This window comes from Penicillium brevicompactum, assembly GCF_028827555.1.
Source record: "Penicillium brevicompactum strain IBT 35665 chromosome Unknown utg000009l_segment0_segment0, whole genome shotgun sequence".
Classification (NCBI taxonomy): Eukaryota; Fungi; Ascomycota; class Eurotiomycetes; order Eurotiales; family Aspergillaceae; genus Penicillium; species Penicillium brevicompactum.
In genome coordinates this window covers 1,757,519-1,777,367 of record NW_026623212.1, presented here as the reverse complement: position 1 = coordinate 1,777,367, position 19,849 = coordinate 1,757,519, and the positions used below count along the sequence as shown (strand labels likewise).

The following is a 19,849-nucleotide window of genomic DNA, read 5'->3' as shown; positions in this document are numbered from 1 at the left end:
AACATGATAAGATGATTATGAAGACATGAGGAGAAGATTATTCCGGTCCCAGTGAAGGCTAGAACCACTCGCATTAACGCTTGCGCTTGGTTCCACGATCGCTGTCGTCGTTGTCTTCTTTATCCTTACGCTTAGCCTTCTCTTCGAGCTCGTCCCAATCCTCACCACTCTCCTCGTCGCCGCTGAATTCTTCATCGCTAGCATCGGCACTCGCGTCGTCATCGAACTCACTATCTTCTTCAGAGCTCTCGTCTCCAGCCGCAAGCTCCTCGTCAGACAACTCGAATGCAGACTCCTCCTCCGAATCATCGCCCTCGGAGTCTGACTCGGCGGACAGGAAGGACCAACCACCGTCTGAGAAGAAGCCGAAAGGATCGCTGACAACTGTTTTCATGATCGTAGTCCAGTTCAAGTTGAGCGGTCCCTCGGTGAAGGCAATGTCAACTGAATCAAGCCAGTCCTTCACACCTTCCAGAGCTTCAACCGGAATAGTATTGATGTGAACCGGAGCCCGGCGGAAATCCTTGAAGACAAATACTAAATCGAAGTTTTTGAGTCCGAACTGCCGTGCTGTTAGTAAACCTTATATTCCGGACACACAGGGGGAGGCGATTAATTACCTGAACTCTCTCCAGATGAGCAATTTCGATTTCGTTCAATGTGACCGTGGTGAAGGGAGGCTCGGTCAGCTGGACCAGAGCATCTGTGGTCGGTTGGATCAGAACATTGGACCGGTTTGGAACACCAGTGAATCCAATCTCTCGGAAGGGAATATCGACGTCGACGCCCTCATCCTTGCCGGCGTCGGCAATCTTCTCGGCAAACGCCTTGAACTCTCGATCCAACGCGGCCCTGCGGCGTCTTTCCTCCTGCTCGGCCTCAAACTCCTCCTCGTCTCCATAGCGGTGCTTGCGTCGACGGTTTCCTGTTTCATCGAACTGCATTTCTGTTGCCTCGCGGTAGAACTGAATGTCCTTGGTCTTTCTCTTGCCAATCATAATGGGTGTCTTGAGGTGCACATGAATGAGGACAATCAATTCATGGGCACAAGGCTGGAAGAATAGATGCTTGACGTTGCTGAAAAGGACGTCGACGTGCTCATTGCGGAAGGGGGACAGGTACCGCAGACCATTCTGGTGGATCTCGACCTCTCCCGGCACACGCTTGCCGTCCAATGGAGGCCGAAGATAGACGTCTGGAAGCTTCACGGGACGGCGGTTCCTGATCTCAACCAATTTGTCCTGCTCGACAACGTCCTCCATTTCCTTCTTTTCCTGTTCACGTCTCAGAGCATTCTTGCGCAGTTCACTGATATCCTGGGCAACCCGTGCAAGTCGATCGTTGTCCTTAGAGCGGAGGGTAAGGTTGCGGACGAAATGAGCGGACAAATCCTCAAATGGCTGGTCATCCTTTCTGCCGACACCTTGACCCGGAGACAAGAAGTTAATACGGAGATATGCGTACTCTCCCTCATCACTCTTGCTGGCGTTCTTAATGGTGTTGATGTGGAAGGGGACTGGCCGGCCCATGATAGGCACAATGACAGTTGAAGTCTTGAGGTCAACGTATACCGTCAGGTCTTTAACCTTTGCGGGAAGTTGGTTATCACGTTTGTAAGACTCGAAGCGTTTAAACTTCTTCTGTGCAACTCCGTTCTCATCTCCGGTAGTACCTGTGAAACGCTCCAAGCCCTCCTTGGTCTTTTTCGAGGCCAGCTCTTTTTGGTGCTCACGACGCCGGGCTTCCGCTCCTTCGTTGACTTGTGTTGGTCGCTCAGCGCGCAGCTTCGTTCGTGTGACATTTCTGTTCGCGATGGCGCTGGACTTGTTCTCTTTCTTTTCCTTGGCTGGCTTTTCGGGTTCTTCCTCGTCACCAAAGTAGAACGAGATGGAATCCATGTCAATACCTGCGTCCTTGGTGAAGATGTGAGGTCCATTGTCTCCCACGCGGACTGTATCAGTGATGACCATAGAATAACCACCGTTCTTGGCATTCTTCGAATCTGCATCCTTCACATCGGTCAGTCCGATTGTGATAGAGAGCGTCATGCCGTTCTTCAGAACACGGTTGTTTTTGGCGTTGAGAACCATGTTGGCGTCTCGGAGCTCGATTCCAATGCCTGCGCCGATATTCTTCACAAAATGCGCTTCAAGCTCAGGCTTTTTGGTGCGAAGGAGGCCAATAGCTTTGTTGTAGACATCTTTAGCGACCACTCCATCTCGGATTTCCTTCATAGTTGCCTCGTGGAGACTCAGCAGCAGAGCATAATTGGCTTCTTGTGATTTGGTCGGATCAACGAGGTAGGTACGCCCTATGAGTGAGCTGTACGTCTTGTAACGAATTCCGAAGCTGGATAGAATGATTCCAGGCTCGAGGGTCTTGCCATCCGATTTGGCTGTGAGCTTGAGATCGTATGCACCTCCGCTTTGGATCACAGGCCCGTAAGCCCAGTCAATCTGCTGAGCATCAAACTCCGCCGGCAGGCGTGCCAACTTGTTGAAGAACTTGGCATCGTCGATCTTTGCATCAACCTTTGCAGCCAGCGCCTTGTGTGTCATTTTCTGTTCTTCGTCGAGCAAACGAGACATCTCGTCCACAAAGTATTCCGACATCAGACCACTGCATGCTCGGGAGGCATTGCGAATGGATACCTGTTGTACCGCGTTAGTGATCCTCATCCAACAGGGCATCGGGTTGTCCAACGAACCAATTCATCGGAATCCTTGATGGCAAATGCAGCCGAAAGCGCAGGTGTGATGTCGACTTCTTCAATTTCTTTGGAGACAGCCGCAAAGGCATTTTTCCATTCATCCGCAAAGGGGCCCGAAGCTGTGTCCTTGGGGAAGGTACCAACTTTTCCCTGTGTTGTGTGCGGTTAGTCCGATGCGAACTAGCGTATCCCCATACAGGTCTTTCTCTCAAACTCACTCCTGCCGTTTTGATAACTTCAATGCACTTCGCGAACGCCTTTGTCTTGGACTCTGGATCTTTAGTGGTGACCAAAATCTCAACTGGAATCTTGCCGTTCTTCAGTGATTCCAAATGCTTCGCTGTAGTTGGAACATATTAGCATTGTGGCGCGCGCAGTGCGGAAGTCGGCAATAATCACCCTTTTTGGCTGTGGTGACCACGTATATCGCTTCGGTTGTGAGAACGAAAAGGGTGGCTGGAAATTCGTATCCGAGCAGCCAGAACTAGGCGTATTCTCCATTAGTAACGATGCGATGAAGTTTGCAAGATAGTCCATGGGTATGCCAGACAGGTGCTCAAGATTGGGAAGCGGGCCACTCACATGCATTGCATTGTTCTTCTGAAATGAGTTCTCCTCGTCAGTCTTGCCCATGAGGATCACCATAGATCCTGCATTGCCGAAGAGAGCATTTCCAGAGCGCTTATCAGCCTTCCAGGATGCATAGAAGCTGGAGAGGCGACTGAAAAAGGCGTTGCTGTCAATAGCGATATCCTCAGCCATGATGTCTTGTCGCGAGCAAGATTTGCCGCAATGACGAGGTTGTAAGCTAGAAGCTAAGAGCTATCGCAGGCCCAGCAAACGGGGTGGAGAGATTAGGGAAATATGTCAATATGCGACTGCTCTGATGAACGTAGATGGGGTTCAACCAGAAGATGGAGAGGTGGAAGATGGGGGTGGAAGAGAAGGACAACCTTAGGGGAACGCGAAAAGCGCGCGTTTTGACGGTTTGGGCCTTACTGGTCTACCGTGTCAAAGTATTACCTATTTGGGATTAGCGTCTGATGTGATGCTGGAATAGCTCCGTCTCTCTGTCTGTACCTCCGCTGCGTTTCTCAAGGCTCACTACTTGGGTTGATTTGGTGTCGGAAGGGTCACGATGTTAGGCTCAGGTGTGAACCTTTATTCAATCGTTTTACTCGTCAACCTGTGATGCTACCACACCCACACCCACCGCTTTATATTCCGCTCTTCGACCAATCTCTGAACATACACCACGCTCTCTTATGACGACCTTCGTGATTTCATGCTTGTGAAAGATGACATCCATAGCTCCCATCCTACTGGAACCTCATCTTGGGGAGCTGGGGAACACAAAACGAAAGCCTCGCAGCGATGCAGCCACCGGAGTGTCGGCAGCAGGTGTTCGCGCTCTCAGTGCCCAAATGGTAGCCTTCTACTTTAGGGCCCCGATCAAGGCATTTTTCCGTACACGTGTTGAGTAAGTTGCTGGACCCTTTGAGCGAGTCATATTTATATCTGACACCCGGTCTTCAGTTATATGGTATCTCTCTCTACCCTTTGATCTGTCGGAGCATGGAACTAACCATGGGCTGTTGGGCATTTTCTGAGATTAGGCATATGCAAGAGCCGTGAATCCTCGTGTTGCTGATGGCAAATGGTCTCTTCATACAACGACCCCCGGGTTGCTACTCCATGCCGTTCGAACATACGGCTGGCGCTTTATTCCCAACCAAGTGTTACCACCCTTGATGGCAAATGCAGGGTGAGTCCTCTATGAGGGCCCAATGCTCGACATTTCATCCTCTAATCATGTCTCATAGGGTTGGTGCTGTTCTTTACACATCTTATCTGCAGGTCTTGGGGACTCTCCATGAACCTGTATCACAGGGAGCCAAGCGAGTCTGGCCCCCAGCCCCTCCTTCTGCAACCTTCACCGCAGGGTTCACTGCAGGGACAATCCAGTCGATCATCGCTGCCCCACTGGACGCCTTGCAGGTTCGCCTTCAGACGAGCGACATGCTAGAGGGTCAATACCGCAGCATGTGGCATTATGGCCACCAAAAACTCAAGCAGATTGGCCTTCGTGGAGTCTTTGCGGGCTGGAGTCTCTCCTTTCTGCGTGACTCCCTTGGCTATGCAGTCTTTTTCTCGTCGTTTGAATACATCAAGTCACAATCCTACTATTCTTTCGTGACTTGGTACTATGGGTCTCTGCAAGCCAACCGTGTGGACCTGCTTGCTTCTTCCGAGGTGAGTGACCGTGGTGTGCCGCTTATCAAACCGCACTATGCGTTGGAACCTTGCTTCCTTATGATGGCTGGTGTCGTGGCATCGATCGCCCAACAAACAATCCAACACCCGTTGAGCATCATCCAAGATCTTCATTTGGGTCGGCTTGAGTATCTGGACCATCAAGCCAGCCTCACCCCCTCCCGACAGAGAATGATGCAATTATATTACCACGCGTATCAGGAAACATTCAAACGGTGCAAGCGCAAGGCGGCACGGGTTGGGGGTGGCGCCCGTGGCTCTTTCGGGGATTCCTTGGCACCGCCATCCGCCAAGTTCCCAGCACTAGCGCCGGTCTGGTGATCTTTGAGTTGGTTCGTCGACGATATGCCAACCTTGCCGACGCTGTTCACATTCAGAATGAAGGATATGATATCCTTCTTACCTAGGCTTACGGTTATTTTCTGTTATTTTCTTTTTTTCGTCAACTGGTGGCGAGCATTGACGGTGTTGCTTATAGATTTTTTTTTGGAACATATTCGATACCCTGGTTTGAAATGTGACTTTACAGACCAATTTACATATGAGAACGGAGGTCCAAGGACTGCGAATTACTTTGCACAACAGGATTTGCTTATAGGATGTTCGCGGTGCTCTCGTATATCGTTCCTGGTGAGAGATAAAGGGGTTAGTAGATGCATAATGCAGGTACCTAGGGGTAGTATTGCTCTGTCTAACCTGTACGGAGTAGATCTAGAGCCATGCACAAAATACACAGTCAACTAGGGATTTAATATCCAACATGTCTGGGCAGTATGAGTGTCACTATAGCACTATTCCGGACAGCAGAATGGACACTTGAGCGGCCCGTCGATCCTCCCCCGGATTTGAGGATTCGTATTGGCAGTACCCACTTTCTGTGACAGCCCCTACCTCGATATAACTAGCCTTCTTTTTCTTTTTCTTCTTCTTTTCCCTCTGTTTCTGCTGTAATATACGACCACATACTCCGTACTCCGTACTATATGTCCAAGACCAAACCCTTCTCGGATCTCCCCGCATGACCCCATCTCGTGTGACTTGATTCAACAGACTCGAGAGAGTCCAAGTCTCTACGTAGCCTCAACGCGTGGCGCTACGGGGATCTCCCCAAAAAAGTGGGGGAACAGCTGACCTCCTTGCGGAGAAATCGCTTACATACAGAAAGACCTTCAAGAACCTCGCATTTCTCGGGCACCGCAGCCCGTCACCGCCATCATTCCTTCATCCTCCTCCGCCTCTCACATACCCCTCCGATCGCTACAACCACACCCCGACGTAGGAGACTCCAGTGAGAAGGGCAGTCGACCGTCTTCTCGCTCGTCTGCTCGCTCGGCCGAGTCTGGCTTTTCCATTTGGTCAGACACCGGTGACCTTGCCGAGCAGTCAGCCGTAGACGACCCGTTGCACCAGCATCTCGATTCCGCGGAGCGAGAGCTCTTGGGCCGAAGCGGGCGTAGAAAGCCCAAGCACGTACATTACTCCGCAGGCTCCGGTCAACACCGCCCCGAGCTCGACATCGAAAAGATCCCCATCCCCAATCCTCGACCACGCAAGATTTCAAGAGCCGAGCGTGTGCTGGCAGTAATCATGACGCCTAGAAATGGATCAAATGCCCAACACCTGGGCCTGGTCGGAAAACCACTGCTGCATGTGTCTCAACGATCCCTCTATTGCCAGCCCTACTGACCTTGGTTGTAGTTATTTTACAAGCGTGTTTGTGTCCCTGGGAGTCTTTCTGTTTGGCTATGACCAGGGTGTCATGTCAGGCATTATAACGTTGGTGTCCAGCCCTCTAGGGAAAATCCCCAGTGTAAGCGTCCATAGAAGCTAACAGAAGCAGTGGTTGGCACTTCAAGGATTACTTCAACCAGCCATCTCGGGCCACCATCGGAACGGTGGTTGCTGTCCTCGAAGTCGGCGCGTTCATATCCTCCCTCCTGGTGGGACGGGTCGGTGATGTGATCGGTCGGCGGAGGACAATTCTCTATGGCTCGATGGTGTTCTTCATCGGCGGCGCCCTGCAGACATTCGCCAACGGGATCCCGATGATGATGGTCGGGCGTGTCATTGCTGGACTGGGCGTGGGCGCGCTTTCCACCATTGTGCCGGTTTACCAGTCAGAGATATCGGTATTTACTTCATTCCTTTTGCGGAGGCTACTTGATTCAAAAAGAGAGCGCTGACAAAATTCTAGCCTCCTCATAACCGTGGAAAACTTGCGTGTATCGAGTTCACTGGAAACATAGCCGGTTATGCGACCAGTGTCTGGGTTGATTACTTTTGTAGCTTCATCGACAACGACTACTCCTGGCGCCTCCCACTCCTCTTTCAATGCGTTATGGGTGCGTTGCTTGGCTTTGGCAGTTTGATTATCTGCGAATCCCCAAGGTGAGTGGATAACGTCCCTACACCTGTTCTTCTAACCAAAGATCTCGTTCTCCTTAGATGGCTTCTTGACAATGATCACGACGAGGAAGGTATGGTGGTGATCGCCAATCTATACGGCGAAGGTGATCTGCTCAATGATAAAGCTCGCCAAGAATACCGGGAGATCAAGATGAACGTCCTTGTCCAGCGACAAGAGGGCGAGAGATCCTACTCAGACATGTTCCGCCGGTATCGCAAGCGCGTTCTCATCGCCATGTCGGCCCAGGCTTTGGCCCAGCTCAACGGAATCAATGTCATCTCATATTACGCGCCCCTCGTGTTCGAATCGGTACGATTTTCCTACCTAGCTATGTTCAACGAGCCCTACTTTGCCTGTCCTGATAACCCACCCTCAAAATTGACTCACCACTCATATCGATATGACTGATGCTGACAACTGTGGATTGTAGGCTGGCTGGGTTGGCCGGGATGCCATCCTCATGACGGGAATCAACGGCATCTCATACCTGCTTTCTACCATACCCCCATGGTATCTCGTGGATGGATGGGGCCGACGTCCAATCTTACTTTGGGGTGCGGTGGCCATGATCATTTCCCTTTCACTGATTTCATACTTCATCTACATTGAAATTCCTGCCACCCCGACCTTAACCGTCATCTTTGTCATGGTCTACAATGCAGCGTTCGGGGCATCCTGGGGCCCCATCCCATGGCTCTACCCCCCGGAGATCTTACCTCTGAGTATTCGAGCCAAAGGCGCAAGTCTGAGTACCGCTTCAAATTGGGCATTCAACTGGCTTGTGGGTGAAGTGACACCCGTTCTTCAGGCAGCGATCAAGTGGCGGTTATATTTGGTTCATGCATTCTTTTGCGCATGCAGTTTTGTGGTTGGTAAGTCTTTCCGCCCTCCTCAGAAGTCTCCGTACCAACCAATCTCTTAGTCTATTTCCTATACCCTGAAACAAGTGGTGTTCGGTTGGAAGATATGAACATGCTGTTTGGCGATGCTTCCACTGCGATGCCCACGCCTGCCACGCAAGGCGAACGAGGATCGCTGATTGGGGCAGGATCGCCTGTTCCCTCGCTTGACTTGCGGCGGCCATATGGTCAATTTGGAACGGACAGTTCTATCCCTGGTCTTGACATTGATCCACCCAGTCTCAGTCCTGATCGGATCAGCAAACGTGGACGTTCGGATTCCCAGCAGAGCGGTGCTCGGCGTGAGGGACTCGGTGGCTGGATTTCTGGTATGGTCAATCGAAAGGCCGCAGGTCCTGGTGCTAGCAATCAGTACCGGCGACTGGAACAAGGAGAGGAAGATGAAGGGTGATCCCCGGCATCATTGAATCCATCGTAGTCTGTTGACCCGGAGTTGGGTTCTCTTACGTTGTACCTATAGATGCTTATAGGCACTGTATAGATCTTCGCATCACTGGTAGAGTGGAATGTATTTTGGGTTATCTTTTTTATCTCTCGATCTTTTCACTTGTATTAGCTCACTTTATTTCATTAGGATCATTTTTCTAAATCCCAAGAATGTGTGGGATGTGATTAAAACAAAAAAGGTCGCAAAGGGAAGAGAAAATAGGGAGGCCACGTTCTGAAAACGGCCCCGAGACTAAAAGTGGACTTGTTTATGAGAGGCCACGCTCTCTCTCTCTCTCTCCTCCTCTCTCCTCTCTCCATCCTCCGCAACGACATCCTCTCTTCTTTTTATTTCTTTCGTTTATTTCTTCTCTTTTTCTTCTTTTCCTATCATTATCGGTATTGCTATCTAATCAGCTTTACCCATCCACGGTTCCCACTCATTTACCCCGGCAATGTTCCCCTAAGGCAACCTCTTTGCTCTTTTAATATTTTTGGTCTATTTGTCGACATCTTTGTGTTCAATTTATCTCCATTGATCATCAGAGCTCGCGCTCCGTTGAAACTCTCCGATTCGCAACATGGCGGGACTTGACACTGCCGTGAGCTCCGGGGCTAACCTGGATTCTGACCTACGTCGGAGGAATGTTCCTACTTCCAAGGCCAATGTGGATGCAACTAGGACAATTGATGAAGAAAAGAGCAAATCCAAGCAGGTAAGAGAGCTGTTTTCTTCAACAATTCACAATTGGGCTTCGCTGACCTCCGAATAGCAGTCCCCCTCATTTCTCCATGTACTCGCCCGCTGGGAACCGATCATTTTCCCCATTGTTCTGACAGCTCTCGCCCTCTTCACTCGCTTGTACCAGATCGGCCGATCCAACATCGTTACCTGGGATGAGGCCCATTTCGGTAAATTCGGTTCTCACTACCTCAAGCGCGAGTTCTACTTCGATGTACACCCCCCACTCGGAAAGATGCTTGTTGGCCTGTCCGGCTATCTTGCAGGCTACAACGGATCTTTTGAATTCAAGTCCGGCGAGAAGTACCCGGAAGATGTGAACTATACCTTCATGCGAGCTTTCAACGCCGCTTTCGGTATCGTCTGCGTTCCTCTGGCGTACTACACCGCTCGAGAGTTGAACTTCCGCAGAGCCACCGTCTGGTTAATCAGTTTGATGGTGTTGTGCGAGAATTCGTACGCGACCATCTCCCGATTCATTCTGCTCGACTCGATGTTGCTTTGTTTCACGTTTACTACGACCATGTGTTGGGCTCGGTTCCATCGCCTGCAGCGCGCAAGCTTCTCTCTGGAATGGTATACTTGGCTTTGCCTGACCGGCTTGAGCATTGGATGTGTCTGCAGCGTCAAATGGGTTGGTTTCTTCTGCACCGCTCTCGTGGGACTGTACACCATCGACGATCTATGGAACAAGTTTGGCGACCTCAAGATGCCCCAGGTGAGTAGTATTAGATCCTGCTACGATCATGAATGACCAGGTCACTAACATGCAAATTCCTAACAGGCTGTGCTTGCAAAGCACGTTGTGGTTCGCGTTGTCGGATTGATCGTCATCCCCATTTTGGTTTACATGTTTTCCTTCTACATGCACTTCTTGGTGCTTGCGAACAGTGGTCCCGGCGATGCCCAGATGAGCTCCCTTTTCCAAGCTAATCTGCGAGGCACCGAGGTTGGCAGAGACAGCCCGCTTGAACTTGCAATTGGATCGCGCATCACACTCAAGAACATGGGATACGGAGGAGGACTTCTACACTCTCACGTGCAGACCTTCCCAGAAGGATCTCAACAGCAGCAGGTCACCTGCTATCACCACAAAGATGCCAACAACGACTGGTTCATCTATCCCAATCGCCAGGAGGCGGACTATGATGCCGATGCCGACCTGCGCTTTGTTGGCGACGGTGATGTTATCAGATTGATCCACGGACAGACAGGCCGTAATCTGCATTCTCACGCCATCCCGGCTCCCATCTCTAAATCTCACCATGAAGTCTCCTCCTACGGCAACATTACTATTGGTGACGATAAGGATCACTGGAAAGTGGAAGTGGTCGACGATGTTGCATCGAGAGATCGCTCCAGGGTGCGCACACTCACCACAGCCTTCCGTCTCCGCCACCCAGTTCTGGGCTGCTACCTCCGTGCAGGAAACGTCAACCTACCCCAGTGGGGCTTCAAGCAGATTGAAACCACATGCACCAAGGAGAACAAGCCCAGTGACGTGTACACTCACTGGAATGTTGAGTCTCACACCAATGAACGCCGTAAGTTCCCCAATACTGGACAATTCGAATCCCTTTACTAACCTGCACAGTGCCACCTGGCGACCCTGGTTCGTACAAGTCGCCTTTCTTGAAGGATTTCATTCACCTGAATGTGGCTATGATGACTTCCAACAACGCACTGGTTCCCGATCCCGACAAGCAAGATGATTTGGCTTCCAAGTTCTGGCAGTGGCCAATTCTCAACGTTGGCTTACGTATGTGCTCTTGGGATGACAGTGTTGTCAAATACTATCTGCTTGGAAACCCCCTCGTTTACTGGGGTAGCAGTGCCGGTCTTGTTGGATTCGGCCTCCTGTTCCTGTGGCACCTTCTGCGTTGGCAAAGAGGCTACAAGGATCTCAGCAACGCGGATATCGACCACATCCACTACTCGGGATTATACCCAGTCATTGGATGGGTGTTACACTACCTTCCCTTCATCATCATGGCCCGTGTGACATATGTCCACCACTATTACCCAGCACTTTACTACGCCATCCTGAACTTTGGTTTCTGCATTGACTGGGTGACACGAAGAATGAACCCTAGACTGGCCGCTGCAGTGTATGCCCTGCTCTATGTGGCTGTCATCGGACTGTTCATCCATTTCCGAGCCATCGTGTTTGGAATGGAAGGTTCCAACCAGCAATGGACGCATCTTCGCTGGCTGTCCGGATGGAAGATTGCAAACCAAGCATAGGGTCCAGGTGTAGGGACAAATCTTATACCTTGATCCATTCCCTTATAGCTATTGTTGTTTGATGTGGTATGTCCGAATCTTCCTGGACTTGATGGTTCTTGTATGAAGTGACCCGATGCGACTTCACTTTTTTTTTAAACTGTAGGGTGTGCTATCTCATGGAAGTTGCAATGAACATGTTACAATTAGCGTATATCGCAGATAAAGTCCTGGCCATCGTGTGACAGCCCATCTCGATAGCCTGATGCTCTTGCGTAAGCCCTGGGCAGTTGAGTTCTGAAGCCTCGTACAGTAGATATGTACCTGGGTCAATATTATGTATTACTGTGGGTCGGACTTAGCAGCACCCTCCACTCCAACCATTGCCTTTGCGCATAGCATCATCCATCCCTAAAGTGACAGTTCTCGGTACACCTGCGTTCGCGCCTCCTGAGGCACCGAACCCTTTCACGCCGCTCCGACGATCATTCAAGTCGTATCTGCCGGTCTCAATGTTACGATAGATTCTTTCAGCAACCTCCAAGAACGCGCGTTCAACACCGTCCCCGGACTTGGCACTTGTTTCGACGTAGCGGACAACATTGTTCATGCGGCACCACTCTTCGGCCTCCTCCTGGGTGACCTGTCTTTGATTTGATCCAGATTCTGCTCCTGATAGATCGCTTTTGTTGCCAACCAGGATAACAACGATGCCCTCTTCTGCAATCTGCCGCAGATCCTGAAGCCACTGGGTGCACGATGTGAATGTCGACCGCCTGGAGATATCAAATACGAGCAGTGCACCGGAGGCACCTCGGAAATATGATCGAGTGATGGACTTGTATGTTTCCTGTCCAGCAGTATCCCACAAGGACAGCTTCATGCGTTTTTGATTGGGTGAGCCTTGTGGCTTTCGTGGAGGTGAGGGAAGGCCCGAGGTAGATGCTTCTGGTGCCTCTGCTGGTGACTCTCCGGCAGGTTCATCTAGTCCCAGCTCCAGAGAAGCTGGAGGACCCACCGGCACAATCCGTGATCCGAACTCAACCCCGATGGTGACATCGTGAGATGGAGAAAAACGACCTTCACAGAGTCGGACCGTGAGCTATCTGCGTTAGCGCGCCAAGTCTTCCCTGGGAGCAGGGTCACTTACGCTGGACTTGCCGGTGCCGGAGTCACCAATGCAGACAAGCTTAGCAATATAATCCCATGGCTGTGACATGGAGAGCAGAGAATAACAATGAGAGATGGAAAACAAAGCGGAGATGTTGGAACTTATCAGCTGCTGAGTCATCTTTATCAAGCCTGACGTGCCCGTATGACGCTTCCATCACCTGCGTGACTATCGGCTTCAACTTGACCCTTCTTCTTTTCTCACCTTAGAAACTGACTTATCTCAAAACAATATCAATATCCTTTCTCTCCCTCTCTCTCTCTCTCTCTATCTTCTTCAATAAATTCTCCCACGTACTTGATTATCATTCTACAGTGACTATTCGACCCTCACCGTATTCTCCGTCGTCGGGAGGGAGATGTTTTCTGAATGTAGGATGCCCCCTTTGGGGTTCTGGAAGTGTCTAGCTAATCTCATATTCACTTAGATGCCTCACGGTTTCTCGCCCAGTCACAGTCACGAATAAACCTTCAACCAGACGAGGCCCAAAGGACGGGTCGTGGCCGCCCTAATGTACAAGGCAATCCTCGACATCCCTCGTCACGCTCGTTTCTGCGACCCGGTGATCCTTATCGTCCTGCCGGATCTCAAGTCTCTCACTTCCCTTTTGCCTCTCGGGGTGCGGCCCAACCGGCACCTCTCTTTTTCAGTGCCACGGATGAGTTCCGAGAAGAGGACGACGAAACTGAACGCGAGCGAGAGATCGCAGACTTCTATGCGCTGCAGCGTTCAAGGCGCAACTTCGGAGACAGCAATCTGAAGGACTCCTCAGAACTTGAAGACTCTGGACCGTCGGGGCTCGATGAGAGTTCGCCATACGATGAGCGCCCTGGGAATGGGAAAGGTATCAAGAGTTCATGGCGGGGAGAGAAGAGCATTCCAGCTGCCCGACCTTTCCCGATTGAATCGGTGGCCGAGGTCACAGAGCACGAACCGGGATTCCATACAAGCCCCAGCAGTAGCAAAGTCCGCGGTCATCTAGTTGATGTCGGCCTAGAGGATTCGTTGCGAGCTGGCATCAACGACGACCAGGCATTATCTACCCATAGTGCCCAAGATCCACCGGTTCAAAGATTCCGTGAACGGGCTCCTTTAAGAGACATTGGAGCCAACCCGCTGGATCCTATTGAAGAGCAGGACTTCATGCCTCAAGATGGCGCACGGCCACCGAGCTCGACAGGTTCATTCCCAGTCTCTGGATCGCCTCTGGCCTCGGAGAACATAGTGCATGATGCTTTCTGGGGTCAGCTGTTCTTCATATCGCTCGCGGGCTTATTTGCTTCTGCCTTCCTGGTGTACCTGCACACATCCACCCCGTCTGGAGACAAATCAAAGTGGGGCGACACAATATATCTGACTGTCCATGGATCTTTCTTTCTACTCGGGATCTATACTATTGTATCAATTCTTGTCTCTCTTCTCTGGCTTGCATTGCTACGGTCTTACGTACGACTATTGGTTCATGTGATCATTGTCGCCGTTCCGGTCATACTCTACTCGTTCTCTTTATACCCTTTCATTTCAAGCTTCAAGGGGACATGGCACGGAACAAGCATACAAGATAAGGCTATGAGATGGGGATCAATCGTACCGTTTCTCATAGCTACCATGTGGAGTTATAATGTCGTCCGCGGGCGCCACAACATCGGAAAAGCCATCGGCATCCTTGAGTTCGCCTGTCGAATCTTAGCCGCCAATCCAGAGTTACTTGCCCTAGGCCTGTGTGCTCTTGTCTGTGTTGTATCTTGGACATGGATTTGGATGCTCATGTTCACTCGTGTCTTCCTGGGGGGCCATCTCACCAGCTCAAAATCATTCATTATCGACGTGGGTAGCTGGTGGCTCGGGATTTATTTCGTCCTCGTCTACCTATGGTCCATTGGAGTCATCGCAGGCGTTCAGCGGGCTGTCACGGCTGCAACAGTGAGTCAGTGGTATTTCCACCGTCTCGCAACACCCGCTCCAACCTCCAGGCAAATTGTCCAGGCAGCTATTATTCATGCGGTCACGACTCTTTTCGGCACAATATCCCTGTCTAGACTCCTGGGGCTTCTGGTTCGACTACCTTTGATCATACTACCTGGCCGCCTCGCCTCGATCATCACTCTGTTTGCCTATTCATTAGTCCCAACTCCCATCACCTACTTGACCAACCCACTGTCGCTCAGCTATGCAGCAATCCATTCACAGCCTCTTGGCGTTTCATCTCGAGGGCTGAGTCAGATGACTGTTCTTGCTCCATCGGCAGCTTCCACTTCTTTACACCCTCGGTCTTATTCGCGGTCCCCGGGAGGTTCAGGAAGCCTGCTCTCTTATCGACTCTCTAAATTGATCCTCTACGCCGCCCGGTTCATGATGTCGTTGGCTCTCGGCTTTGGTGGTTGGGTGACCACCGCTCGAAGTCTCACAACCTCTGGCACCGGCACCGGCGTCCGCGGAAGCCTCTATGCCTACGTCGTCGGCCTCATCGCTGGGACGATCGGGTGGACCACGCTAGGTGCTATGGAGGGTGTGATCGCTGATATCGTCGACGCCGCTGTCATTTGCTGGGCAAGTGAAGTTGGTATCTATGGTCGAGAGGCCCGGTATTGCCGCGAGGCCGGTTGGCTCTTTGGTGATTCGCAATCCCGGTTTGGACAGGAATACCAAGAGGTCTAGGTTCATCCAATTTTACAAGTTTCAAGTCTGGGCGAACGCATTCTGCCCTTGATGTCATGACATGGGCACGGTTTCTTTCTTTCTTTCATCCTGATTGTACATTTGAGCGGTTATGTTTTCATGGAGTTTAGCGGAATTCGACTTTTAGGTTAGCAGCTCGGGTTTAAATCTCATATGTCTTGCATCCACTGACTATCAAAGTAGTAGGTGCATGAAGAATGTCTGAAATGCCGTTCCAAAGAAAAGAATAATGTTATCATTTGCATCTCCCGTGGTATATTCCAATGGCAACTAGCTACACGAAATTCCAGGGCTCGTGGTATCATGAAAGAAACGACTAAAAAGCAAAGAAAGATATTGAAGAAAAGAAAACCCACCAAGGGTATTTTCGTGCCGATTGCAGAAGGAAACAAGAGCCTTGAGAATCACAGATTCAAACGCCCATTCCAATCAACGCGTTGCTTGGAGCACCACTCTTTCAAAAGAACCCAACTGAATCTGACCACTTCAATCGGTGGAGTGAGACTGCTGAATGGCAGGAAGTAGCTACCGGAATAGTCACGCGCCTTGAGGGATGGTCGACCTCGTTCGGAGTAATTCTGAGAGCGTTCAGACCAACTCGTAGGGAAATCACGTTCAAGGACATCCTCGGAGAGACCCCTTGTGCCATCCAGCCACAATCTTTGTGAGTGCTTGTAGCTTTCCAGCAGCCGCCCCCTCAGATCCGCGAGATCCTTCCTGAGTTTCTTTTCATCCTGCAAGGCTGCGTTGCCGTCACTTCCCGGGGTGGGGTTCGGAGGGTGCTCTCCAGGGAAGGGCATCGAAGAGAGGCGTTCGAGGTCAAGGGAATGGATTGCACCATAAGAGACAGCACCAAGAAGCGAGCAGATGTCAGTCAACACAGGAAACTGCGTAGTACTTTTCTTGACCGCGCGCCAGTATGCCACAATAGATAGCCAAGTTGAAGAGTCGGCGGTCTGACGTTTTAAAATGATGGCCTGGTCATGTGCCACAAACGCTAGAATGAAAGACAATAACGCCTCAATCGCAGTGACCGCAGCAAGTTTTTCATCTGCTGACGAGGCGCCGTGCTTGTTAGTGATCCGTGCTGCTTCATGTTTCAGTTCGCGACCCAAGGTTGTGAACTTTTGCCATTCTTCTGTCCAGACCTGGCGATCATGGCGCGAGCGACTGTCGGTCGGTGTTGGGGAGGCTTTAGCGGTTGACCCAGAATCAACAGAATGGCGTTGAGTGGGTGGATGAGATGAATATTTCGTATCGCTTTCTGCGACGTCCGTTCGGCGAGAGGGTTTCAAGTCCTTCGCTGGTGTGATAGAACTTGGCTTTGGTTTCTCATGCGCGGCTGAATGTGGTATGGGTGGTGGTTGAGGAACCGGCGTTCGGGGGTTTTCAGCGGAGCCCTTGGGTTCTTTCGTGCGCCCTTCGCGTGAACCAATGTGTTCGTCTGTATCGTTTTTCTTGCCTTTTGGGCCTCCAATGCGAGACAGTCCAAGATCTGCCCCCTTCTTCTTGATATGATTGGAATTGTCCCGGTCTGTGTCTTGGCTGATGGGCGAATCTGAGCGATGACTTTTGGGTTTCCCATTGAACTTCAAAAGTGCTTCGACCCGCTTTCGATTAGCCCTCCCATAACGCAGCTTGACGATCATTTGAGATTTTGTCGGGAGGGTGCGCGTGTTGTCTCTGGTATCCCGTTGACTGGCGTCTTTGGCGGGTGCTGATTTCTCGACAACATTTAAAAGCGGGGAGAGATCTTCGAAGCTTGCTAGTTCCTTCTCAATATCCGGTGGCAGAGTTGGGGATAAGAGTCGTGGAAGTCTAGAGCCGGTAGGAGTTGGAGGTAAGGTAGGGGATAGGAGTGCGGGTAATTTGGGCGAGTGCGATTTTGAGGGGCTGTGATCTCGACGCGTCTCCCTTTCTGGTGACCGTCGGGGTTTCTTTGGTGAATGTGCTTCGGGGTCCTTCGTTCCTCGGGAATGAACGAACTCGCGTTCTGAGCCGGATGGGCGTTTTTGTCCTGCTCTGTTGGGGGAACGATGGCGCACCTGCGACTTCGGCTGCGATTGTAATTTTTCGGTCTTGTGCACATCTCGAGAAGAGCCTGAGGAGGTCGTCTGTCGTTTTCCTTCGGGCTTGTTCGAACTCGAGGCGCCTCGGCTGCCCGCATCGGGCCCCATGGGGGGATGCGACTGCACCACTCGTCTTCTGGTCCTTGTAGTCCTTTAAACTGATCTTCTTCTTGGCCCCAGTATCTCTTGAACCTTCCACGGTATTTTGGGCATTTGATCGATCATCCATCATGCGCCCCGTTTCGTCCGCCCAGTCCCCAACAGCTACAAGCAGTGAGTCGGTATTGTGGTGGGTTAAGAAGGTCATATACTGAAGTTCCTGCTCCTCCGCGCTGAAGGGCCTGTCATGCCCCACGGCCCAATTATCAGTAGCTCGGCTTCCCAGATGGAAAGGCGCCTTCGTCGGGAGTGTCAGGATGTAAGGCACCGCGGGAAGGACCTCGTCGGAGAGGCGCTGTAGTCGTCGGTCAAGCGCTTCGCGAGCTGATTCGGAGGATCTTGCAGCCGGAGGAGTTGGTGTGTGTTGAGAATGGCGCCGCTCGTTCACCGACATCGCAGTGCGCGGGGTTTCGCGACTTCCTCCACCAGATATGACTGAGCCGCACGCGGTTTTCGTCTCAAGACGTAGCCCGAAGGTTGGGGCCTGTAAGTTTACCAAGAATCAAAGGGATTCACGGGTGGAAGTCACAGCATCGAGTGTGAAAGATAAATAGCGTCAAGAGCCTTGTTCAGGAGCCAGATGATCAGGGCATCCCATCACGCGGTGATCCCATAACCCTGGAAAGGATGAAGCTGCGCGCAATTGCAGGGAGCAGGAAGAAGAGAACAAAGGGAAAGTAGTCACAATGAGAGGGTGACCTCGGAGAAGATGATGCTCCCGGAGAGAATGAAAGAGATGAGTTGGAGAAGGTTAGACTCCGCCCGGTACGGTACCTGTGGCTTATCACCCTTATCGTTACATGTGATGGGAAAATTACAATACAGCATTACCACAATACCATAATACAGTACTTTTCACTTTCTTCCCTTCTTTCACTTCTTCTCTATTCAATCTATCTCTCTATACAATAACAACATACAATCTCTTCATGAACGATCATCCGCGGCAAATTTATCCACCCAGAATGCCCGGAAATGGTGCTCCTCTCCTACCTTGGAGATCTCTTCCACTTCTTGAGGTGTCAGCTTGAACGTTAATGCTCGTAGATAGCTGCTCATCCGTGTCTCTTTGCCACTGGTGGTGATAGCAATGCAGCCACGATCGAGAATCCACCGAAGCAAGATTTCTGCCTCGCTGACTCCATACTTGATGGCCAAGGATGAGAGCAAAGGATCCAGCGGACCGCCTTTGGCACGAGTGGTAGGAGTGAGACCCGCAAAGCTGACCGTCTTGATGCCTTTGCTTTCATGATAGGAGACTAGATCCCCATGTTGAAGGTAGGGATGAAACTCAATCTGGTTGACCGATGGCACCACCTTGGCTGTCTTCAGAATGGCTTCCAAATGGCTTTCCACGAAGTTGGACACTCCAATCGAACGCGCTAATCCAGATTCCTTGACTTGCTCCATGGCAGCCCAGGCAGTCTGAAGTTCCTCGTGGGTCTTTGCAAAGAATGGCTCATGAATCAGATACCTAGCCTGGTTATTAGTATCTGGGACTCGAACCGCTTCCTTGATACTGACAAATCCACATAGTCAAGCTGAAGCTTCTTGAGACTGGTTCGGATGGCTTGAGGGATATCGGCAATGTTAGTCTTCACTTTAGTCGTGACAATCAGTTCCTCTCGAGGCACTCCGCTCTCCTTGATTGCAAGTCCCAATTCCTCTTCGGTTTGGTAGACCTCTGCCCCGTCGAGGTGATGATATCCGAGCTTCGTTGCTGTCTTGAGTGATTCCACCAGATCACGATTGATGCCAGTGTCCGATCTCTTATACCAGGCTGTGCCGGTACCATATCCAATCTAATTATGGTCAGATAGTCCGACGATTTGATGGCATTCTCCCCACACTTACGACTGGAACCGAGGTACCATCATTGAGGTCCACGGTAGGGATAGAGGAGATGATTCCCGCCATGGCTGAATAGAGTAGAGCTGAAACGAGACGAACAACCTCCCGACAATAGTGAGAGATCTGTATATCAAGACAGAGAAGAGAATGAAAGACGGTGAGTGGGGTAAACAGTCGATGTAAATCGTGGAGACGATTAATAATGCCAATTATGTCAT

General features: G+C 51.0%; 7 protein-coding genes across 7 annotated transcripts; 3 read left to right on the top strand and 4 right to left on the bottom strand.

Moving 5' to 3' along the window:
* Positions 1-73: 73 nt before the first annotated feature.
* Positions 74-3,472, bottom strand: spt16 (chromatin-remodeling protein SPT16; the record flags this gene model as incomplete). The annotated part of the gene is made up of 6 exons (XM_056961410.1): positions 74-562; positions 621-2,651; positions 2,708-2,860; positions 2,929-3,050; positions 3,110-3,194; positions 3,293-3,472. The coding sequence occupies 6 exons, from the start codon at positions 3,470-3,472 to the stop codon at positions 74-76; spliced, it is 3,060 nt and encodes a 1,019-aa protein (XP_056805944.1).
* Positions 3,473-4,008: 536 nt separating this feature from the next.
* Positions 4,009-8,702, top strand: N7506_012118 (putative MFS monosaccharide transporter; the record flags this gene model as incomplete). Its single annotated transcript, XM_056961409.1, has 10 exons — positions 4,009-4,190; positions 4,338-4,475; positions 4,534-5,296; positions 6,146-6,636; positions 6,683-6,794; positions 6,841-7,113; positions 7,179-7,372; positions 7,430-7,700; positions 7,822-8,263; positions 8,314-8,702. 10 exons carry the CDS (start codon positions 4,009-4,011, stop codon positions 8,700-8,702), a joined length of 3,255 nt encoding a protein of 1,084 aa, XP_056805943.1.
* Positions 8,703-9,318: 616 nt separating this feature from the next.
* pmt2 (uncharacterized protein) lies at positions 9,319-11,723 on the top strand (the record flags this gene model as incomplete). The annotated part of the gene is made up of 4 exons (XM_056961408.1): positions 9,319-9,453; positions 9,511-10,197; positions 10,264-11,023; positions 11,074-11,723. 4 exons carry the CDS (start codon positions 9,319-9,321, stop codon positions 11,721-11,723), a joined length of 2,232 nt encoding a protein of 743 aa, XP_056805942.1.
* Positions 11,724-12,060: 337 nt separating this feature from the next.
* N7506_012116 (Rab family GTPase) lies at positions 12,061-12,921 on the bottom strand (the record flags this gene model as incomplete). Its single annotated transcript, XM_056961407.1, has 2 exons — positions 12,061-12,804; positions 12,853-12,921. The coding sequence occupies 2 exons, from the start codon at positions 12,919-12,921 to the stop codon at positions 12,061-12,063; spliced, it is 813 nt and encodes a 270-aa protein (XP_056805941.1).
* A 310-nt stretch (positions 12,922-13,231) lies between these two features.
* Positions 13,232-15,531, top strand: N7506_012115 (uncharacterized protein; the record flags this gene model as incomplete). Its single annotated transcript, XM_056961406.1, has 2 exons — positions 13,232-13,244; positions 13,301-15,531. The coding sequence occupies 2 exons, from the start codon at positions 13,232-13,234 to the stop codon at positions 15,529-15,531; spliced, it is 2,244 nt and encodes a 747-aa protein (XP_056805940.1).
* A 425-nt stretch (positions 15,532-15,956) lies between these two features.
* N7506_012114 (uncharacterized protein) lies at positions 15,957-18,174 on the bottom strand (the record flags this gene model as incomplete). The annotated part of the gene is made up of 2 exons (XM_056961405.1): positions 15,957-17,569; positions 17,598-18,174. The coding sequence occupies 2 exons, from the start codon at positions 18,172-18,174 to the stop codon at positions 15,957-15,959; spliced, it is 2,190 nt and encodes a 729-aa protein (XP_056805939.1).
* A 533-nt stretch (positions 18,175-18,707) lies between these two features.
* On the bottom strand, positions 18,708-19,697 carry N7506_012113 (aldo/keto reductase; the record flags this gene model as incomplete). The annotated part of the gene is made up of 3 exons (XM_056961404.1): positions 18,708-19,254; positions 19,305-19,582; positions 19,635-19,697. The coding sequence occupies 3 exons, from the start codon at positions 19,695-19,697 to the stop codon at positions 18,708-18,710; spliced, it is 888 nt and encodes a 295-aa protein (XP_056805938.1).
* Positions 19,698-19,849: the final 152 nt, after the last annotated feature.